The sequence below is a fragment of the Chrysochloris asiatica genome, unplaced genomic scaffold, assembly GCF_000296735.1.
Source record: "Chrysochloris asiatica unplaced genomic scaffold, ChrAsi1.0 scaffold00127, whole genome shotgun sequence".
Classification (NCBI taxonomy): domain Eukaryota; kingdom Metazoa; phylum Chordata; class Mammalia; order Afrosoricida; family Chrysochloridae; genus Chrysochloris; species Chrysochloris asiatica.
Genome location: NW_006408645.1, coordinates 4,586,851 through 4,605,203, shown reverse-complemented (window position 1 = coordinate 4,605,203; position 18,353 = coordinate 4,586,851). Strand labels below are relative to the sequence as shown.

General features: G+C 40.1%; 1 protein-coding gene across 3 annotated transcripts in view; it reads left to right on the top strand.

The window, feature by feature from the left end:
- MLH1 (mutL homolog 1) overlaps window positions 1-13,845 on the top strand; it is a 59,578-nt gene extending 45,733 nt beyond the window's left edge. For 2 of the 3 annotated variants that reach the window (XM_006869164.1, XM_006869166.1), the window contains 6 exons: window positions 5,253-5,361; window positions 7,531-7,594; window positions 11,200-11,364; window positions 11,907-11,999; window positions 12,286-12,399; window positions 13,634-13,845. In XM_006869164.1, coding sequence (XP_006869226.1) covers window positions 5,253-5,361; window positions 7,531-7,594; window positions 11,200-11,364; window positions 11,907-11,999; window positions 12,286-12,399; window positions 13,634-13,801 — 713 coding nt within the window. In that variant the 3' untranslated portion in view covers window positions 13,802-13,845. The remainder of the gene's footprint in view (window positions 1-5,252; window positions 5,362-7,530; window positions 7,595-11,199; window positions 11,365-11,906; window positions 12,000-12,285; window positions 12,400-13,633) is intronic. The other variant, XM_006869165.1, reaches the window with a different exon arrangement.
- The last annotated feature ends 4,508 nt before the right edge of the window (window positions 13,846-18,353 follow it).

Sequence of the window (18,353 nt, the reverse complement as noted above, 5' to 3'; positions counted from 1 at the left end):
CCTCACGGCTGTTACATTTGAGCCCGTTGTTGCTTCCACTGTCATCCCATCTTGTGGGGGGCGGGGGGGGCGTCTTCCTCTTTTCTATTGACCCTCCATTTTTCCAAGCATGATAGTGACCCTATAGGACAGGGTATACCTGCCCCATAGCATTTCCTAGACTATCATCTTTACAAAAGCAGATCAATAAGCCTTTTCTCCCAGTACCACAGATGTGTTCGGACCACTAACCTGTTAATAGCTGAGTGCTTACGCATAGCACCTTGAGGGTATACATATTTTTCTGTAATTTGCTTTTATTTTTATGTATCTATCAATTCATATGTCTCTCTGTCTCTCTGTATATCCTAAGGTTCATTCCATCTTGTTACATATGTTATTATTGTTAGATGCCACTGTGTCATTCCATCTCCTTGGAGGGCTACCTCTTCTTTGCTGAGCCTCCAGTTCATCCAGCATGATGATCTCTTCTCCAGGGATTGGTCCCTCCTGATAATATGAGAGACAAAGTCCTACCATACTGGCTTCTGAGAAGCACTCTGGCTGTACTTCTTGCAACACAGATCTGTTTGTTCTTCTGGCAATCCATGTTACTTTCAGTATTCTTCTAACATTATGATTCAAGTGCATCAGTTCTTCTGTGATCTAACTTTCACATGCATTTGAAAATACCATGGCTAGGGTCAGGCACACTTTAGTTCTCAGACTGACATCTTTGGTTTTGAACACTTTAAAGAAGGCTTTGGAGCAGGTTTGCCTAATATGTCATTTGGTTTCTTGTCCACTGATTCCATGAGTATTGACTGTGGATCCAAGCAGAGTGAAGTCTTTGACAGCTTCCATCTTTTCTTCATTTATCATGATGTTATTGATTGCTCCATTGGTGAGGATTTTTTTTTTTTTTTACATTGTGGTATAGTCCATACTGAAGCCTATAATCTTTCATCTTTACCAGTATTTTAAGTCCTCTTCAATGTCAGCAAACAAGGTTGTGTATCTGCATATTGCAGGTTGTTAATGATGCTTCCTTCAATCCTGATGCCACATTCTTCTTCATATAATCCAGCATCTTGGATTAATTTCTCAGCATAACAGATTTAATAGGTATGGCACCTAGCTTTCCTGATTTTAAACCATTCAGTATCCCTTGGTTCTGTTTGAATGACTGCCTGCTGTTCACTATACAGCTTCTTCATGAGCACAATTAAGTGCTGTGGAACACACATTTTTCCCAGTGTTATCTATAGCTTGTCATGATCTACACAGCTGAAGACCTTTGCATAGTCAATAAAGAACAGATAAACTTTTTTCTGGTATTTTCTTCTTTCAGCCAAGATCATCTGGTATCACCAATGCTATCTCTCATTCCATGTTCTCTTCTGAATTTGGCTTCCATTTCTGGCAAGTCCCTGTGAATGTACTATGGCAGCTGTGTTTAAATTGTCTTCAGCAGAGTTTTACTTAATTGTGATATTAATGATTATTGTCTGATGATTTCCACATTCCATTAGGTCACCATTCTTTGAAATATACACAAATATTGACCTTTTCCAGTTATTTGGTCAGGTAGCTATCTTCCAAATTTCTTGGCATAGATGAGTGAGCACCTCCAATGCTGCATCTGTTTTTATTCCATCACTTCCTGGAGCTGTGTGTTTTTGCCAGTGCCTTTAGTATACCTTGAACTTCTTCCTTCAGTACCATCAGTTCGTGATCATATGCTACCTCTTGAAATGGTTGAACAGCAACCATTTATTTTTGGTATGGTGACTCTGTGTTCCTTCCATCTTTTTTTTTTTTTTTATGTTTTCTGCATCACTCAATATTTTGCTTGTGGAATCCTTCAATATTTCAAGTCAAGGCTTGAATTTTTTTCTTCTGTTCTTACAGCTTGAGAAATACTTCCCTTTTGGTTTTCTAATTCTAGGTCTTGGCACATTTCATTTTAATACTTCACTTTGTCTTCTCAAACTGCCTTTTGAAACTGTTCAGCTCTTAATACTTCCACCTCTCCTTCCTAGACTATCCTAGCAAACTCTATTGAAACCTGTCAACCACCGATGACCCTGCTAATATTTAAAATACCGCTGGCATAGCTTCCTGCAGTATTCAAGCCATCACAGTACGACAGACTGGCATATGAGTGGTGGTTGTTGCATATAGCTCAGGTTTTATTTTTCGGCATAATAGATTCCTCTTCATGAATATACAGCACGTTTATTCATTCATTCTACTATTGAAAGATGCTTCCATCCTTCCTTCTTCCAAACCCCTCCCCTCTGTTTCCTTTCTACCCTGTCCCCTCTGCCAAGAATTCATGTCTTGGTACACTGATTGAGAAGTGCCGCTCTAGGATATTTAAGGGGGCTCCCAAAAGTTAATGGAAATTGTTCATTTTCTTTCAATTCCATTGTTCATTATATGACTCATTATATGCCAATTGTTTTTCAACATGATTGTATTAACTTACATTCCCATCAACAACATGCAGAAAATTTCTCCTCAATATATAATATATTGGATGTTTTACCAATTTGGTAATTATTAAACAGTATTTGATTGTTTTTTATTTGCATCTTTTTGGTTAATAGTAGAGTTCAATTTATTTCCTCATGTGATAAGTGCTTCTTTACATGTTTTGCTTATTCTGTTGGTTTTTGAGGATTTTGTCCTAGGTATTATACAGTTGCATGAAGATATCTTCCCCCAGGTTAGCTCTCATTACGTGGTAACTTTTTTAAATGAAAATTTCGTTTAGAAACAGAAATTCTTAGGTTTAATATATTTACAGATTGTTTCAATCTGTCCTTTACAAATAGATTTTTTCACCTTATAAAAGATATCCTTCCCTACTTTGAGATAAATATATTCTTATATTGTCTTCTAAAAGTCTTAAATATTTAAGGCTGTCGTGTACCTGGAATTGATTTGTGTGTATGTTTGTGGCATGAGGTTCACATTTTCCATGTGAATGTCTTGATTGTTGCATTACACATTGTCATTGTTACCCATTGCCTTAGTTTCCTGGTGCTATTGCAACAAAAATACCACGAGTGGGTGATCTTAAAGGATAGGAATTTAGTTTTTCACACATCAGAAGGCTAGAAGTATAAATCAAGGGTTTCTAAGTATATCTCTAATTTTGTCTAATCTGGCTCCGCTGGGGAGAACCTTTTTGTCTCTTTCAATTTATAGTTGCTGTTGTTATGTGCCATGGAGTCGGTTCTGATCCATAGCGACCCTGTACAGGGTTTCTGAGGCTATAAATCTTTATGGGATCAGAAAGCCTCATCTTTCTCCCGCGGAACTGTTGGTAGTTTCGAACTTACAGTAGCTATTAGCAATTCTTGGCATTCTTGGGTGTGTATGTATTTGCCATGTGTGTCTGTTTCATAGCACCTCTTCCCCTGTTTGTGTTTCAGTATATCTCAGAAGTGATGAGGTTTAGGACCCATCCTACTCTGGTATGACTTCTTTAACATAACAAATAAAACCCCTGTTTCCAAATAAGATCATATCCATAACAGGGGCCAGGGTTTTAGTACATATTTGAGGGGACACAATTCAATCAATAATACCTGCGTATGTTGTTAAGTGCCTTCAAGCCAGTTCCAACCCTATATAGGGTTTCCGAGGACCGGCTGGGGGGTTTGAACTGCCAACCTTGCAGTTCAACCTGAGCTTGTGGTCCAGCGCATTATCCCACAGTAGCACACAGGACTCCAGTGTATTTGCTTATAAACCTTTGTCTTAGTCTTTTCATAGTCAGCCTGAAGTACGGTCTTTAGTGGAAACTGGTGGCAAACTCTTAATTCTGCGTATTTTTAAAAAGTATTTTTACTGAGTATAAAATTCTTTATTAGTACACTGAAGATGTTATTCTGTTGTTCACTGCCTTCTACTGTTGAAAACTCACCTATCAGTTCTCTCTTTTCTGAGTCCTTTTAAGGTCTCTTAGGTGTCATTCAGTGTCTGTCAGGTAGGGGTTTTGTTGGACTTTATAGAGCTGAGACTTGAATCTTTCATCACTTCTAGGATAGTCTTACTTATTTTGCCTTCATAGTCTTCAAATATTTACCGTCACCCCTGCCTGTTTAGGAACTTGTTACGTATTTGTCTGCCATGTTATTGAAGCTGTCTTTCGTATTTTCTCTCCGTGTCTCTGTGCTGCTTTCTGGGTAATGTCTCTAGATCTACCATCCAGTTAATTACATCTCGAACTATTTCTAATATATTGTCACAGCCATCTTGATTTTTGTATTTCAATTTTTATACTTTACCATTTTAGAAATTTTATTTGGTACTTTGCAGAAACTCATGGATCATTTTGGATAGTTTCTTGTTGTTTACTTAACGTAACAGTTTCAGTACCTCTTAACCATACCGAACATACTTATTTTATGTGTGCTGGTATTCCCAATATCTGAAACATTTGCAGATCTGATCCTGTGGTTTCTTCTGGATTTAAATTCTTGGTGCTTTCTTTCTCTTCATGATTTGTAAATTTTTAACTGTTAATTCTTGATACTTTATTGTGGAACATTCTTTGAAGCCTGGATTGAAAGTGAATTTCTCCCGAGATAACTAGCATTTGATGCTGCTATGGACCAAGAGAAACACAGCAGTCAGCCCTGTAGTCAGTTTCAGTTTAAACTAGGATCTCCATTCACTGCCTAGGGTGAATTCTCATTGCAAAAGCATTCTCAAGGATATATTATCTTTCTGTCTTTCTCTCAACAACAAGGTCAGAGGCAAACAGGCAACTTTACTTACTATTCTTTGAACGGGATGGGATACGTATGGGAGATGTGCGAAGTTTCACGTTTCATGTGTTAGGTATTTCATGTTTTGGGGGAGGTCATCTCTTACTAGATTTCCCACTTCAAACCATTCCTAGGTATTGTCATCTATTCGCCACACCCTTAGCATCTCTGAGAGCTGAAGTTCATGATTCCTGAGCTGCTTGTGTGATATTGGTTTAAAGCTGATTTTTAGTACTCTCATTGTTTCTCTGGGTTCTTCCTTTGTCTCAGAGTCTGATCTTTGGGTTTTCCTTATTCTTTTGGCAATTCCTTACTATAAAAGGTTAGTTTATCCTTTAGACCTCATTTGTCTTTGAGGGTCAGGTCAGCAGGAGGGTCAGTCCCAGCATCTTTGTTTTTTTATGAATTCTAGTTTTGGTACTGATGCTCTTTGGACTGCAATGAGGTGCTGGTGGGATTCATGTTTATCTGTGGATTTTTTTCTCCTAGGTCTCCGGGAGATGCTGCATAACCACTCCTTTGTGGGGTGTGTGAATCCCCAGTGGGCCTTGGCACAGTATCAGACCAAGTTATACCTTCTCAACACCACCAAACTCAGGTAAGTTACTGACAGAACAGAGCCACTGGAATAATGGTGTGTGGATTGAATTGTGTCCCCCAAACATAATAACCCTTGTGCCCATGGATGTAGCCTCATTTGTAAATAGACTTCTTTGTTGTGTTAATGAGACCATATCAGTATAGGGTGTCTTAAGCCAACCTTTGAGATATTAAAGAGCAGATTAGGCACGGACATAAGCAAGTTCGTTTATGGGGAATCTAGGTACCATGTGACAATCTTAAGGAATGCCAAGAAGAAGCTGAGGAAAGGGTTTTCCCCCGAGTAGACAGCGCTAGCCATCCCCTAGAGCTGGTGTCCTGCAGTCAAACTTCCAGCCTCCTAAACTAAGAAAATGAAATTCTGTGTGTTAAAGCCACTCACTAAAAAACTAAGTCAGATGGTCCAGGGGACACAGGTACAAAGTATCCGAGAGAGGCATGAGGGAGTTGGAAAGGGGGCAGGCTTTGGAATCAGATATGGTTTCAAACCCAGACTTCAGTGTGTCATTTATGTGACTGTAGACAAGATACTTCCCTAAGCTGTAGCTCAGGGTTATTAACTATTTTACTTTCAGGTTTTTTGTGTGAGGATAAGAGATAGCTTGAGAAAGCCTAGTGTTTGGTAGGCACTCAATGAATGTTAGTTGCTTCTGTTACCCCATGCAGCTGCTGTGAGCCAGGTCTTGAGGGTTTGGTGCTGTTAGAGAGCTTAAGTATCTCGGTGTGACTGGGTACTATGAGAGATGCAGGAGAAAGAAGACCTGGTGCTGCCTTCACCCCAGTTTGGGGGATTAGCAGAGTTTTACTTTTGCCACCAGAGAAGTCAGTGGGGTTGAGAAGCACAGGAAGGGTGATCCCAGTTGAACGATTTTCCTGGTGCATAGCTGCCTCCATTTTTGTTGATACTTTCAGGGACCTTGGTGGATGAGCTCCTGGTGAGTCTTGAACCTGTATTAGAATTGTTCTTGAATAGGTAGTACAGTGGTGAGATGCTGCCGTCTGCATTACCGGGTATTACATAGCCATTGTGGGACTCTTCCCACTCAGTCTTGCTGTGGCTCACAGTGCGCCTGAGCCCTGTAAGTGGGGCAGCCACCGTCAATTGCTTTGAGTGAACATGTGATTTACAAGCCTGTTTGCCTGCCTGGCCTGGAAGCTGCCTCAGTTTAGATGCTTACCAGTGGCACACCTACTCCCTGATTTCCAAGTCCAGTGTCTTTGCCTTGAGAATCTTTGGGATTGCTGGTGAGCTGCCACTTAATAATTTGTTGGGGAATGTTTTTTCCTTGCTTTGTCTTTTCCAGTATCTGTAAGTGAATAACTTCCAGGGCTCCAAATCATAGTTGTGTTCAGGTTGTTAACCTCACAGGAACAAAGGCAGGCCACTCCCAGAAAGAATTTCAGTTATTAGTTAATGTGAATGGTTTCCCAGTGAGAAGGAAGAAGAAATACCAACCAGAAAAACTAAACCTAGGGAGTAAAAACCAGCTTCAGAGTCCAGCATCTAGAGTCAGCTCCTTCAGCCACTTTAGTAACTGTGGCCTGGGACAAGTCATTTACTCACAGGTGCCGCAGTTTCCCCATCTGTAATGCAGGCAGAGCAGAGGCTTTGTCTATTTTCACTGGCATTGGAGCCTTTGAGCCAGACCTATAAGGTTCAAATTGCTTTAAGAATTTCAAAGTACCATATTTCAGTTGTTTTCTGTAAATCAGTCAGTATATAAAATACTTCACAGTTGTTTTTGAAATGCTGCCTACCTTATGTCCTCATTTGATTTTTCAGGAAGACTCCTTGTTCTCCCTTACATTCCACATCATTTTTAATGGTGAGTTATAAAAAAGTGATTAGTAGGATTCTTTCAGTGAAGGGGAAAGTAAACAAATAAAAACTCCCTAAATGTCACTACAAGATGTCAGAAATCTCTATCGGGACCAGCTGGCTGAGCCAGAACGAGGCTTAGAGCAAGACAGAACTTGGTTCCAGCCCTTTCCCCTGCATCATGGGGGCTGCAGCCAGCTCTCAGAACGGTGGAAGATCTTATTAGACTGTTTAACCACATTCCACAGCAAGGCAGAACCACCTCTTGGTCCCACCGTGTTTCAGGCTTGCTTGTTTCTGAAGCAGGACTTCAGCTTTTCCTTAAAGTTGCTTTGTTTTTATTTTCAGTGAAGAACTGTTCTACCAGATACTCATTTATGATTTTGCCAATTTTGGTGTTTTGAGGCTTTCGGTAAGTTTATTTTTCCACTTTGCACTTCTGATACTTCATAAATTGGTCATCTTTGAAAACAGTAGCTCTCTTCTGTTATTTTGTTTGTACTATACCAAACTTAATCATATGCTTATGATGGTTTCTGACTGATATGATTTGCGTAAGGACAAAGTGTAGTACAGTTTGATACTTTATAGCACAACAGTCATTTGGTAGCCAACTTAAAAAAAGTTGATGAAATTCATATCTACTTAAGGATATTTGGAAAGCAATGAAAATAGAAATAATCATTCTCGGAAACCTATAGTCTGAATACAACCCCTACTAAAAAATTTTTGGAGTCCTGGTGTGGCGCTGTGTGTTAATGCGCTGAACTGCAAGGTTGGAGGTTCAAGCTCTCCAGCCACTCCTTGGAAATCCTATACAGGGTTTCTTTGGGTTGGGACCAACTTGATGACACATAACAACCAACAGAAAACAGTAAGTTCAGTGCTTTTCTTTCAAGACTTTTTCCATGGCTCTGTAGGACAAGCATTGCACCACAGGGTCAGTTTGAACTGCAAAGTCGGAGGTTCAAGCCCATCAGGCACCAGCAAGGTCTGTTTGCACTACAAAGGTCAGGAGTTCAAACTCACCATATGCTGCTTGGATACCAGGTTGCTCTGAGTTGGAATCGACTCAGTGACACGTAACACAATAATCCTCGTAGGGAGTATGCAGTGGATCTGTAGGGTAAGCACTGGACGCTGAGACATAAGATTAACAGTTTGAACCCACTAACTGTTTCCTGAGAGAAAGATGAACCTTTCTGCTCCCAGAAAGATTTACAGCACTTAACAACCATCCTCATAGGTGTTCCATGCACTTTAGTTCATTATTAGCAATACTGACCAGTCATATTGTTGGGCTACACATATTTTATTTGCATAGTCATACCCAATCATGTTTTGAGAGTTACAAGACCAGGCATGGCTAGCAGGCCATATTAGTAATTCACAGCACCACATTGATATATATTATATTTTCATTTTCATTCAGTTCAAATTATCTTGTAGTTCCCCTTTGGATTTCTTCTTTGACCCGTAAGTTCTTAGAAGAGTTTTTACTTTATAAATACTTGAGAATTCTCCAGAGATGTTATTCATTACTAATTTAATTTCACTATTGTCTAAAACATGCTTGGATCTTTCTATACTTATTAAAGCTCATTTTAAGGCCCAGAATATGGTGTTTCTTGGCAAGTGTCCCATGTGCATTAGAGAAAAATTTGTCTTCTGCAGTGAAGTATAAGCAGTCCCTAGATTACAAGAGTCCCATTCCTAAATCTGACTAAGTTGAATTTGCTCGAGTCAGAATCGATAGTTTGTATCTAATGTCAGTCAGGTGTTTGTCTAAGTACATAATTTATGTTGTTGTTGTTCTTAGGTGATGCCCAGTTGGTTCTGACTCATAGTGACTTTGTGTATAACAGAATGAAACAATGCCTGGTCCGGCGCCATCCTCACAGTTGTCATTATGCTTGAGTCCATTGCTGCTGCCGTTGTATCAGTACATTTCCTTGAGGGTCTTCCTCTTTTTTTGATGACAATCTCCAGGCACTAGTCCTTCCTGATAATATGTCCAAAGTATGACACAAAGTCTTGCCATGCTGGCATCTAAGGCGCATTCTGGTTGTACTTCTTTCAGTACGTATTTTGTTTGTTCTTCTGGCCATACTTTCAATATTCTCCTCCAAAACCGTGTCTCAGATACATCAATTTTTGTATGGTCTTCCTTATTCATTATCCAATGGTCACATGCATATGAAACTGTTGGAAATACCACAGCTTGAGTCAGGTGCACTTTTGCCATCAAACTGACATCTTTGCTCTTGAACACTTTAAAGAGGTCTTGCCTAATGTAATACATCATTTGATTTCTTGACTGCTGCTTCCGTGAGTGTTAACAGTGGATCCAAGCAAAATGAAGTCCCTAATAACTTAAATTTTTCTCCTGTTATCATGATGTTATTTCCTGGTCCAGTTGTAAAGATTTTTTTCTTTACATTGAGATGCAACCCATACTGAAGCCTGTGGTCTGATCTTCATCAGTAAGTATCATAAGTCCTCTTCACTTTTTGCAAGCAAAGTTGTGTCATCTGCATGTTACAGGTTGTTAATGAGTCTTACTCCAATCCTTAGGTCATGTTCTTCGTCATATAATCCAACTTCTCCAATTATTTGTTCTGCATACAGTGAAAGGCTGGCTACCTAACCCAAACCATGGTGTTTTCAGCAACCTCATATGCATGCGAAAGCTGGACAGTGAATAAGGAAGACCGTAGAAGAATTGATGCTTTTGAGTTATGATGTTGGGGGAGAATATTGAAAGTGCCATGGGCTGCCAAAAGAACCAACAGATCTGTGTTGGAAGAAGTGCAGCCAGAGTGCTCCTTAGAGGCCAAGATGGCCAAACTTTGTCTCTCATACTTCGGACATATTGTCAGGAGGGACCAGTCGCTGGAGAAGGATATCATGGTTAGGAGGATGGAGGGTCAGAGAAAAAGAGGAAGACCCCCAATGATTTGGATTGGCTAAGCGGCAGTGTCGATGGACTCAAGTGTGGCAGTAGTAGTGAGGTTGGCCCAGGATTGGGCAGTGTTTCATTCTGTTGTGCACAGGGTCACCATGGGTCGGTACCGACTCAATGACACCTGATAACAGCAAACTGGATATTTGTTGGACTCCTGGTGTGGTGATGTAGGATCACCACTGCACTGCAAACCACGAGGTCCTCAGCTCACACCCACCACTGCTCCTCGGAAATCCTTTGTTGTTAAGTACCGTGGTGTGGGTTCTGACTCATAGCGACCCTCCACAGGGTTTCCAAGGCTGCAAATCTTTACTGGAGCAGAAAGCCTCATCTTTCTCCCGTGGAACAGCTGGTAGTTTCCAACTGCGGGCTTTGAGGTTAGCAGCCCGATTCGTAACAACACTACCGGAAATCCTATACAGGATCTCTATTAGTCAGAACTGACTCAGTGGCACTTAACAACATTGGATATTTTGTAACCTGGGGACTGCCTGTCAAGTTGATGAAGATGTTTAAATCTTCTACATCTTTAGTGATTCTGTATACATGTTCAATATTACTGAGAACCAAACTCACTGTTGTTAAGTCAATGCTGACTCAGAGCGACCCAGTAGGATAAAGTAGAACTGCCCCTTTGGGTTTACAAGACTGTAAATATTTACCGAAAAAGACTGCCACATTTCCCTCCAACCGAGTAGCCGGTGGGTTCAAAATGCCGACATTTCAGTTAGCTGTTAGGTGCCATCCATTCAGTTCCGAATCATAGTGACCCTGTATAGGGTTTCCAAAGAGTGGCTGTGGGTTTGAACCACCAACCTGTGGTTAGCAGTCCAGTGTTTATCCTGTAGCATCACATCAGTTAGTACTTAATTGCTTAATCACTTTGCCATCAGAGCCTCATAAGGATTGAGACAGGTATTGAAATCTGACTATAACTGTGAATTTGTATTCAGATAACAACAATCCTGGTAATGGTTTTGTGGTGATAGGAACTGAGCATCACTTGACTGTCCTGTTAACAATCAATCCTTATTGTTCTTGCTCCTCTCTAGGAGCCAGCCCCCCTCTTTGACCTTGCGATGCTCGCTTTAGACAGTCCTGAGAGTGGCTGGACAGAAGAAGATGGCCCCAAAGAAGGACTTGCAGAATACATTGTTGAGTTTCTCAAGAAGAAGGCTGAGATGCTTACAGACTATTTTTCTTTGGAAATTGATGAGGTGTGACTGCCTTTCTTATTCCATGTTACAGTCTTCAGATATGAGACAAATTCTACAGATGATCCAAGATTAGGATCGAAGGGTGGGCGTTTGTCAGCAGCAGCCTGTGATTTACCCACTGACCGCTGCATTTCTAGGTTACCCAGCTCTTCTCTGGTTCACTCAGTCTCCTTGTTTGCAGGGTAAAGGACTCCGGCAGCAGGAGAGCTGAAGCCTACTGTGCCTGCAGGCTATAGCAGTGAGATTAATCACAGCACTGTTCTCCTTTTTATTCCTTTTAGCCCCTTGATCCTTTAGGGTTTTCCATCTTGATTAAGTTCTTTGAAAAGTGAACAGATCCAAAGAAAAGGTTATTCTGCTACATAGAAGGACAGAAAGCTCCTTTTAAATGGTTAGCTTAGTTCTCTGACCTCCAGTGTCCATTCAGCACCAGTTCCCCCAGAAAGGTGGGGATGAGACCAAAGCTAGGAGGAAGCACTAGAGAAAAGGGATTTGTTTTAAGTGCATTATTTCTTGTCCCGGCTTTTTCCCCCCACAAGCAGGAAGGGAACCTGATTGGATTACCCCTTCTGATTGACAACTATGTACCACCTTTGGAGGGACTGCCCATCTTTATACTCAGACTGGCCACTGAAGTAAGTGATCTGGCCGATGCCAAACGTATGGGTGGTGTGGGCATGTGCCGGAGGGAAAGGGCCCGTGGCCAAGTCTTCATGTGGAATGATAAACATAAAAGCAATTTAAATCACTGAAAGGCCTCCCCCTTAACTCCCCTTTAGCAGTATTCAGCTGTTCAGTTTACAGCTTTATTTCCTAAAAATTCATGTTAGTTTTTTTTTTAGCTTTAACCTCTATATAATAATGAGAATGTATTTTAAAGCACATGCCATACTGAGGTAATGAATTCTCTGTTTGGACCAGGTGAATTGGGATGAAGAAAAGGAATGTTTTGAAAGCCTCAGTAAGGAATGCGCTCTGTTTTACTCCATCCGGAGGCAGTATCTATGTGCTGAGTCCGCCCTCTCTAGCCAGCAGGTATGGTGCTGCACATTGGCACCCCAGGGCTGGGACAGGCCCTCACACAACATTTAGATGAAAACTTTACCATCTCAAAAACCCATGGATTGCACTGCACATTAACAAACTTACAAACTGTGTTCAGCTTTTATTCATGAGTTTTCTGTTGGTTAGAAGTTACCTCCAGAGTGATCTCAAAAAACTGTCAAATTTTAAAACACAAGCCATCATAGTAAGAAATTGAAGGTTAAGTTGAGATTATCCATGTCTCCCGGTGTTGATCCTTAAATATGTAGCCAGTCTTGAGATTCTGGCTGTCAACCCCATCTAATCGGGTTTTACTTTACATCTGACAGAGCCATACCAGTAAAACAAAGCTGCACAAAGGTTAGAGCCCCACCTCTTCTTATGGAAGCTCTGCTTGACAACACAAAAATAGCCTGGATTCGCCTAATGTTTGGTGCTACTTTTTCTACTCAAATGTCAATGCTTTTCAGTTAACAGTTATTTCCCAGGGATGTGGAAGGAGGAGTTAAAATTGCATAAGAATCAAAGGATAGCCAGCCACTTTGCATACGACCAACTCACTGCTTACAGTTACTCTCTCAGGTTAAAAGATATTCTCCAGTTCTTCAGGTGAGGAAACTGCAGAGCAGTCAGCATGCTCAGAGCCTGTAGGTGGTAGAGCAGAGATTCAGTCCTAGGTCCTGGTGTCCAAAGCCCCTATAGACAGATGGCCATACGTCAGTTAAGGCAGTAGGACAGCACATTCACCAAATAGTACCAAGTTGATTAGGCAGGTTTTCCTCAGGAAATGCTAAGAAAGATGAAAAAGAACATATTCTTATATTCAAGAAAGCTAAGGCTTAGAGGGAGGAGAGAAAGGGTAGAACAAAATCCTCATTTTTATATTCCTTCCTTGCCATGGAGCTTTTTGGATATCAGGGCATTGTTAAGTTCCTAGATTTAGTGATAAGTTAGGAGTGTACTTCCCACCGCTGTCTTTCAAAGATTCACAATTTTAGATCCTCCTGTTACACTCTACCTGGGTAGGAATCAGGGGTTTCATGGGATATAGACCAGTAAGAGCTGTGCTTTCTTTTCCATCTGAAAAACCTTACTTGCTGTGGTGTTACTGTGGGATCCATATGCCTAGTGCATATCAGCCAGGAAGCCAGCATACACTGCAGTGTCAACAGGGAGGCTTTAGGTATTCAGACTTGATGTTTCTCACATCCAGCTTGTTTTCCAGAGTGAAGTGCCTGGCTCTGCTCCAAACTCCTGGAAGTGGACTGTGGAACACATTGTCTATAAAGCCTTCCGGTCACATCTTCTGCCTCCTAAACATTTCACAGAAGATGGAAATATCCTACAACTTGCTAACCTACCTGATCTATACAAAGTCTTTGAGAGGTGTTAAACGTGGAGGTGTTTATGGACTGTGTTCTTTTGTATCTTGGTATTATTAGGATTTAAGGTTGAAGACTCATTTGCTGTCTTACTAGTTAAATCGTTTTATTCATGGTGAATTGTAAATAAGTTCTCAAATGAATCTTAACAAGACTTAATTTCATTACACTTGAAACTGTTTCTAAAATGTTCAGTACCTCGTATAGCACACTGTGGGTTAATGCACGGGACTGCAGTCAGTTTTTGAACTGTAAGGCCGACAGTTCAGGCTCACCAGCCAGTCCTTGGAAGCCCTTTACAGGGTCACAATGAGTCAGAACTGACTTGGGCACTCAACAACAACAAAATATACACTTTATTATGTTGAAAAATCCTAAAAGTAGCTTGAAAGCCCCCTGAGTATCTGATGAAATGTTGTGCAGGCACCTCAAGAAGCCCAAGATAATGTTAGAATTCTTTGCATATGGTGGATTCTTTCTTGATAATTTTTAAATTATCAGGCTGTATTGTTTCTTAATGTAGGTTGAGAGACATTCACTGTGGAAAAAAGTTTGGTCAATACCAAAGATAAATAACTCTTCTTGTGCTGTTGAGTTGATGCCTACTCCAGTGATCCTGTGTAGGGTTTTCAGAGTTTTTAAGTCTTTATGGGAACAAAAAAACTCGTTTTTCTCCTGAAGTTCAGTGCCATCATGCTCTCAAATATTTATCTAAAAAAATAAACAGAAGCAGCACAAACATTTCTTATTAAATTATACAAAAGGGCAGAAGAAGTGGGGCTCAATCCCAATCTGACCCCACTGCCCCACCCTGGACTACTGCTGTCTGAGAGGAAGGGATCTAAGGGAGATCTAGGGATCATGCAGAATAGAAATGGAACAGGAACTGAGGCTGGGGTATGCAGAGATTGGGTAAGAGAGGTCCCCAATTTATTCTTAATGAAACAAAAAGATTTCTATTTTTGAGTGAAGAAAATGGTCCTTATCCAGTCAATGCTATTGACTGAGATTTTAAGTTAGCCCACATTGTTAATGGCTATGAATACTACTGACTTATACATTTGTTTCTAGATGATCTTGCTTTGAAGTATGATATACTAAGAAACTGCCAGTGTCAAAATAAGCTACCTTGATAATAACCTGCATTAATAGGGATGGAATAATTCAAGCACGGGCAGTTAGAGAAGTACAGAAAATTCTTTCGGTTGAGGCCACTTCAGGAACTCTGGTAGCGTGGTGGTTACAAATCAGGCTGCCAATCTTAAGGTCAGCAGTTTGAAACTACCAGCTGGTCCGCAGGAGAAAGATGAGGCTTTCTGCTCCTGTAAAGTAAAGATTTACAGCCTCAGAAACCCTGTACAGAGTCGCTATGGGTCGAAACCGACTCGACAGCAATTAACAACAACTAAAGAAATACTTCTAGGGAAGACACATATTTGTTGTGCCACAGAAGGGGGAAGTCCAAGTTCTAACAGAATTAACAAAATGTAGAAAAGTGAATCTCAGAAGTGACCGTCCATAAGCCTTGGAAGAGTCACAAAATGAGTGACTGGATGGGGAGGAGAACGACAGTCTTTCAGGGCCCCAAGGGCTGGAACACAGTGTGTTGAATAGATGTGAGATTTTAGGATACATCAATACATCACACCCACCCAACTGTTGGATCGAACTATTGCTACTTCTAGAAAGACTCAATGGATTTCATCTCAACCCAGATTAGTTTCCATACTTTAAAAACAGAGGCCTACACTAAATTACTTGAAAGGAGAGTTACTAGAGATTCTATTCACTTTTGAGTTAAATTTATTATCTAGTTGCAAATCTAGTTTATTTTATATATCCTTGATTCATTAGATTTTCCCCAGTATTTTTTCTGTATAAACACTAAAAAGTACAGTAATCATTTCCATTAAATTGTCTTATTCTGAGTACAAAAGAGAATCAGAAATCCTACAGAGTGAAACATACCATCTTCATAGATAGGAAGACAACAGCTTCAAAAAGTTGGTGGGAATTTTTCAATGAATTTTTTGACGTCCCCTCACGTAAGGAAATCCATCAACATTCTTTAAAGACATGAAAAATTTGCAACTAACTATCTATGGAATAGAAAGAAGCCCCTGATAGGTAAAGCATTATTGAAGAACAAAGCAGGATAAGAAGCCTCGCCGTACCTGATCTCAAAACTTGCTATATGAGGCAGCTTCAAAAAGGTCTTGAAAAAGCTTCATTATCTTTTAATTCTACCTTTTCACTAGCTTTCTACAATAGACATAGAGACCAATGGGATAGAACCAAGAGCAGAAATGGGGAAGAGGTCAATCTCTGTATCAAATGGTAATGGAAAAACTGGATAGTCATACAGGCAAACTGTGTGTTAACTGGACTGCAAGGTTGGTTTGAACCACAAGATTGGCAGTTAAAACTTCCCCAGCTGCTCCTCAGAAACCCTATACAGGGTTACTGTGAATCGGGACTAACCTGATGCCACTTCACAACGGTCAGCTTCACAGTAGTCTGTTTAAGCCCATGTTCCTATGTTGCAGATACTGTATTGTCAATATATTTCATTGAGAGTATTGGTCTTTTTCAATAATCCACTACCAAACATGATATCCTTTTCCAGGAACTAGACCCTCCTGTTTACATATCCAGAGGACATGAGATGAAGTCTTGCTGTTCATACATGTATTCTAGTTTTACTTGTTTCAACACACATTTGTTCATTCTACCAGCAGTGTATGGTATATTCGGTATTCTTCTTCACCAACACCATAATTCAAAGTCATCGATTCTTTAGCCTTTCTTTTTCTTTGTCCAGCTTTTGCATGCATATGAGTTCATTGAAATACCACGGCATAGGTTAGTCTTAGTCTTCACAGTGATAACTTTGGTTTGGGGTTTTTTTCCCAACACTTTAAAGGGATTGTTTTTTGGCCCTTATAACTACATCATTTCCTAACTGCAACCTCCATGGACACTGACTGTGGATCTAAGTAAAATGAAATCCTTGACAACTTCAAGAATTACTTACTGCTTATTGATCCAATTGGTAGGATTTCTGTTTTCTTTACATTGAGATGTAAGCCATACTGAAGACTGTAATCTTTGATCTTTACCAATAAGGCTCCAAGTCCTCTTCACCTTTAGCTTGTATCATCTGCATACTGCTCGTCCCAGGTTCTTAATGAATCGTCCTCCAGTCCAGATGCTTCTTGAATTACGAGCTCTGGTAGCGTAGTGGTTAAGAATTGGGCTGCGAACCTTAAGGTAAGCGGTTCGAAACTACCAGCCGCTCCGCGGGAGAAAGATGAGGCTTTCTACTCCCGTAAAGATTTACACCCTTGGAAACCCTGTACAGGGTCGCTATGGGTTGGAACCGACTCGATGGCACTTAACAACAACATAGATTGAATAAGTATAGTGAAAGGATAAAGGATACAACCTGGATGGACAGCTTTTCTTATTTTAAACCATTCAGTATCCCTTGTTCTATTCACACAACTGCTTCTTGTTCTGTGTTCCACATGAGCACAATTAAATTTGTTAAGATCCACAGTCACTTGTCTTTGTAAAGTTAATGGAACACAGGTTAAATATTTTTCTGGTATTTTCTGCTCTCAGCCAAAATTCACCTGATATCAGCAAGATATAGTCTCATGTCCTCTTCTGAATTCAGCTTGAATTTCTGAAACTTCCCTGTTGATATACTGCTGCAATAGTTTTTAAATTATCTTCAGAAAAATTTTACATGTGTGTGATGTTGTTTGATCGTTTCCATATTCTGTAGGGTCATCTTTCTTTGGAATGGCCACAAATGTGGGTTCTCTTCCAGTTGCTTGGCCAGGTAGCTGTCTTAACAAGTTTCCTGGTATAACTAGTAAATGGTTCGAGTAACGTATGAGTTTATTGAAACAATTCGATTGGTATTCTGTCAATTCCAGTAGCCTTGGTTTTTGCTAATGCTTTCAGTATAGCTTAGGAATCTTCCTTCAGTACCACCAGTTCCTGATCATGTCACACAGCTGAACCCTGAGCACTGCTTTTTGTTACAGAAACTCTAGTCCTTTCATTGTTTTTGTTTGTTTGTTTGTCAATTTTTTCTGTGCATTGAGTGAAGGTGCTCATTTGTAGGTAATTTTTTTCCCGCAAGCTGCTATCAGGAGTCTTTCCTTGTCTTTGGTTTCAGATAGTTTGATTAAGATGTGTTATAGTGATTTCCTTGTATGCTTATCTTCTTGTCTTTCATGAAGTTAAGTTTTCTTCCAGCAACTCTTGTATTCCAATCACCCTCATTATGGCTTTCTTCGGATATTTTCATTCTTTTTCCTAATTTTCCAATTTAGCATATGAGTATAAAGGCATTAATTTATCTTCAAGCTCACAAATTTGGGGTCCCATTGCTTCAAATCTACTCCTTTACCTTTTCAACGTTTTGCCCATATTTGAAATCTTAGTATCGATCTTCTGGATATCTACTTGCATATTTTGTATTGTTTTGAAATTTGCATATATTTTTGTCTATTCTTGTTGGTTTCCTGAATTTTTCTTAATTTTTTTCTT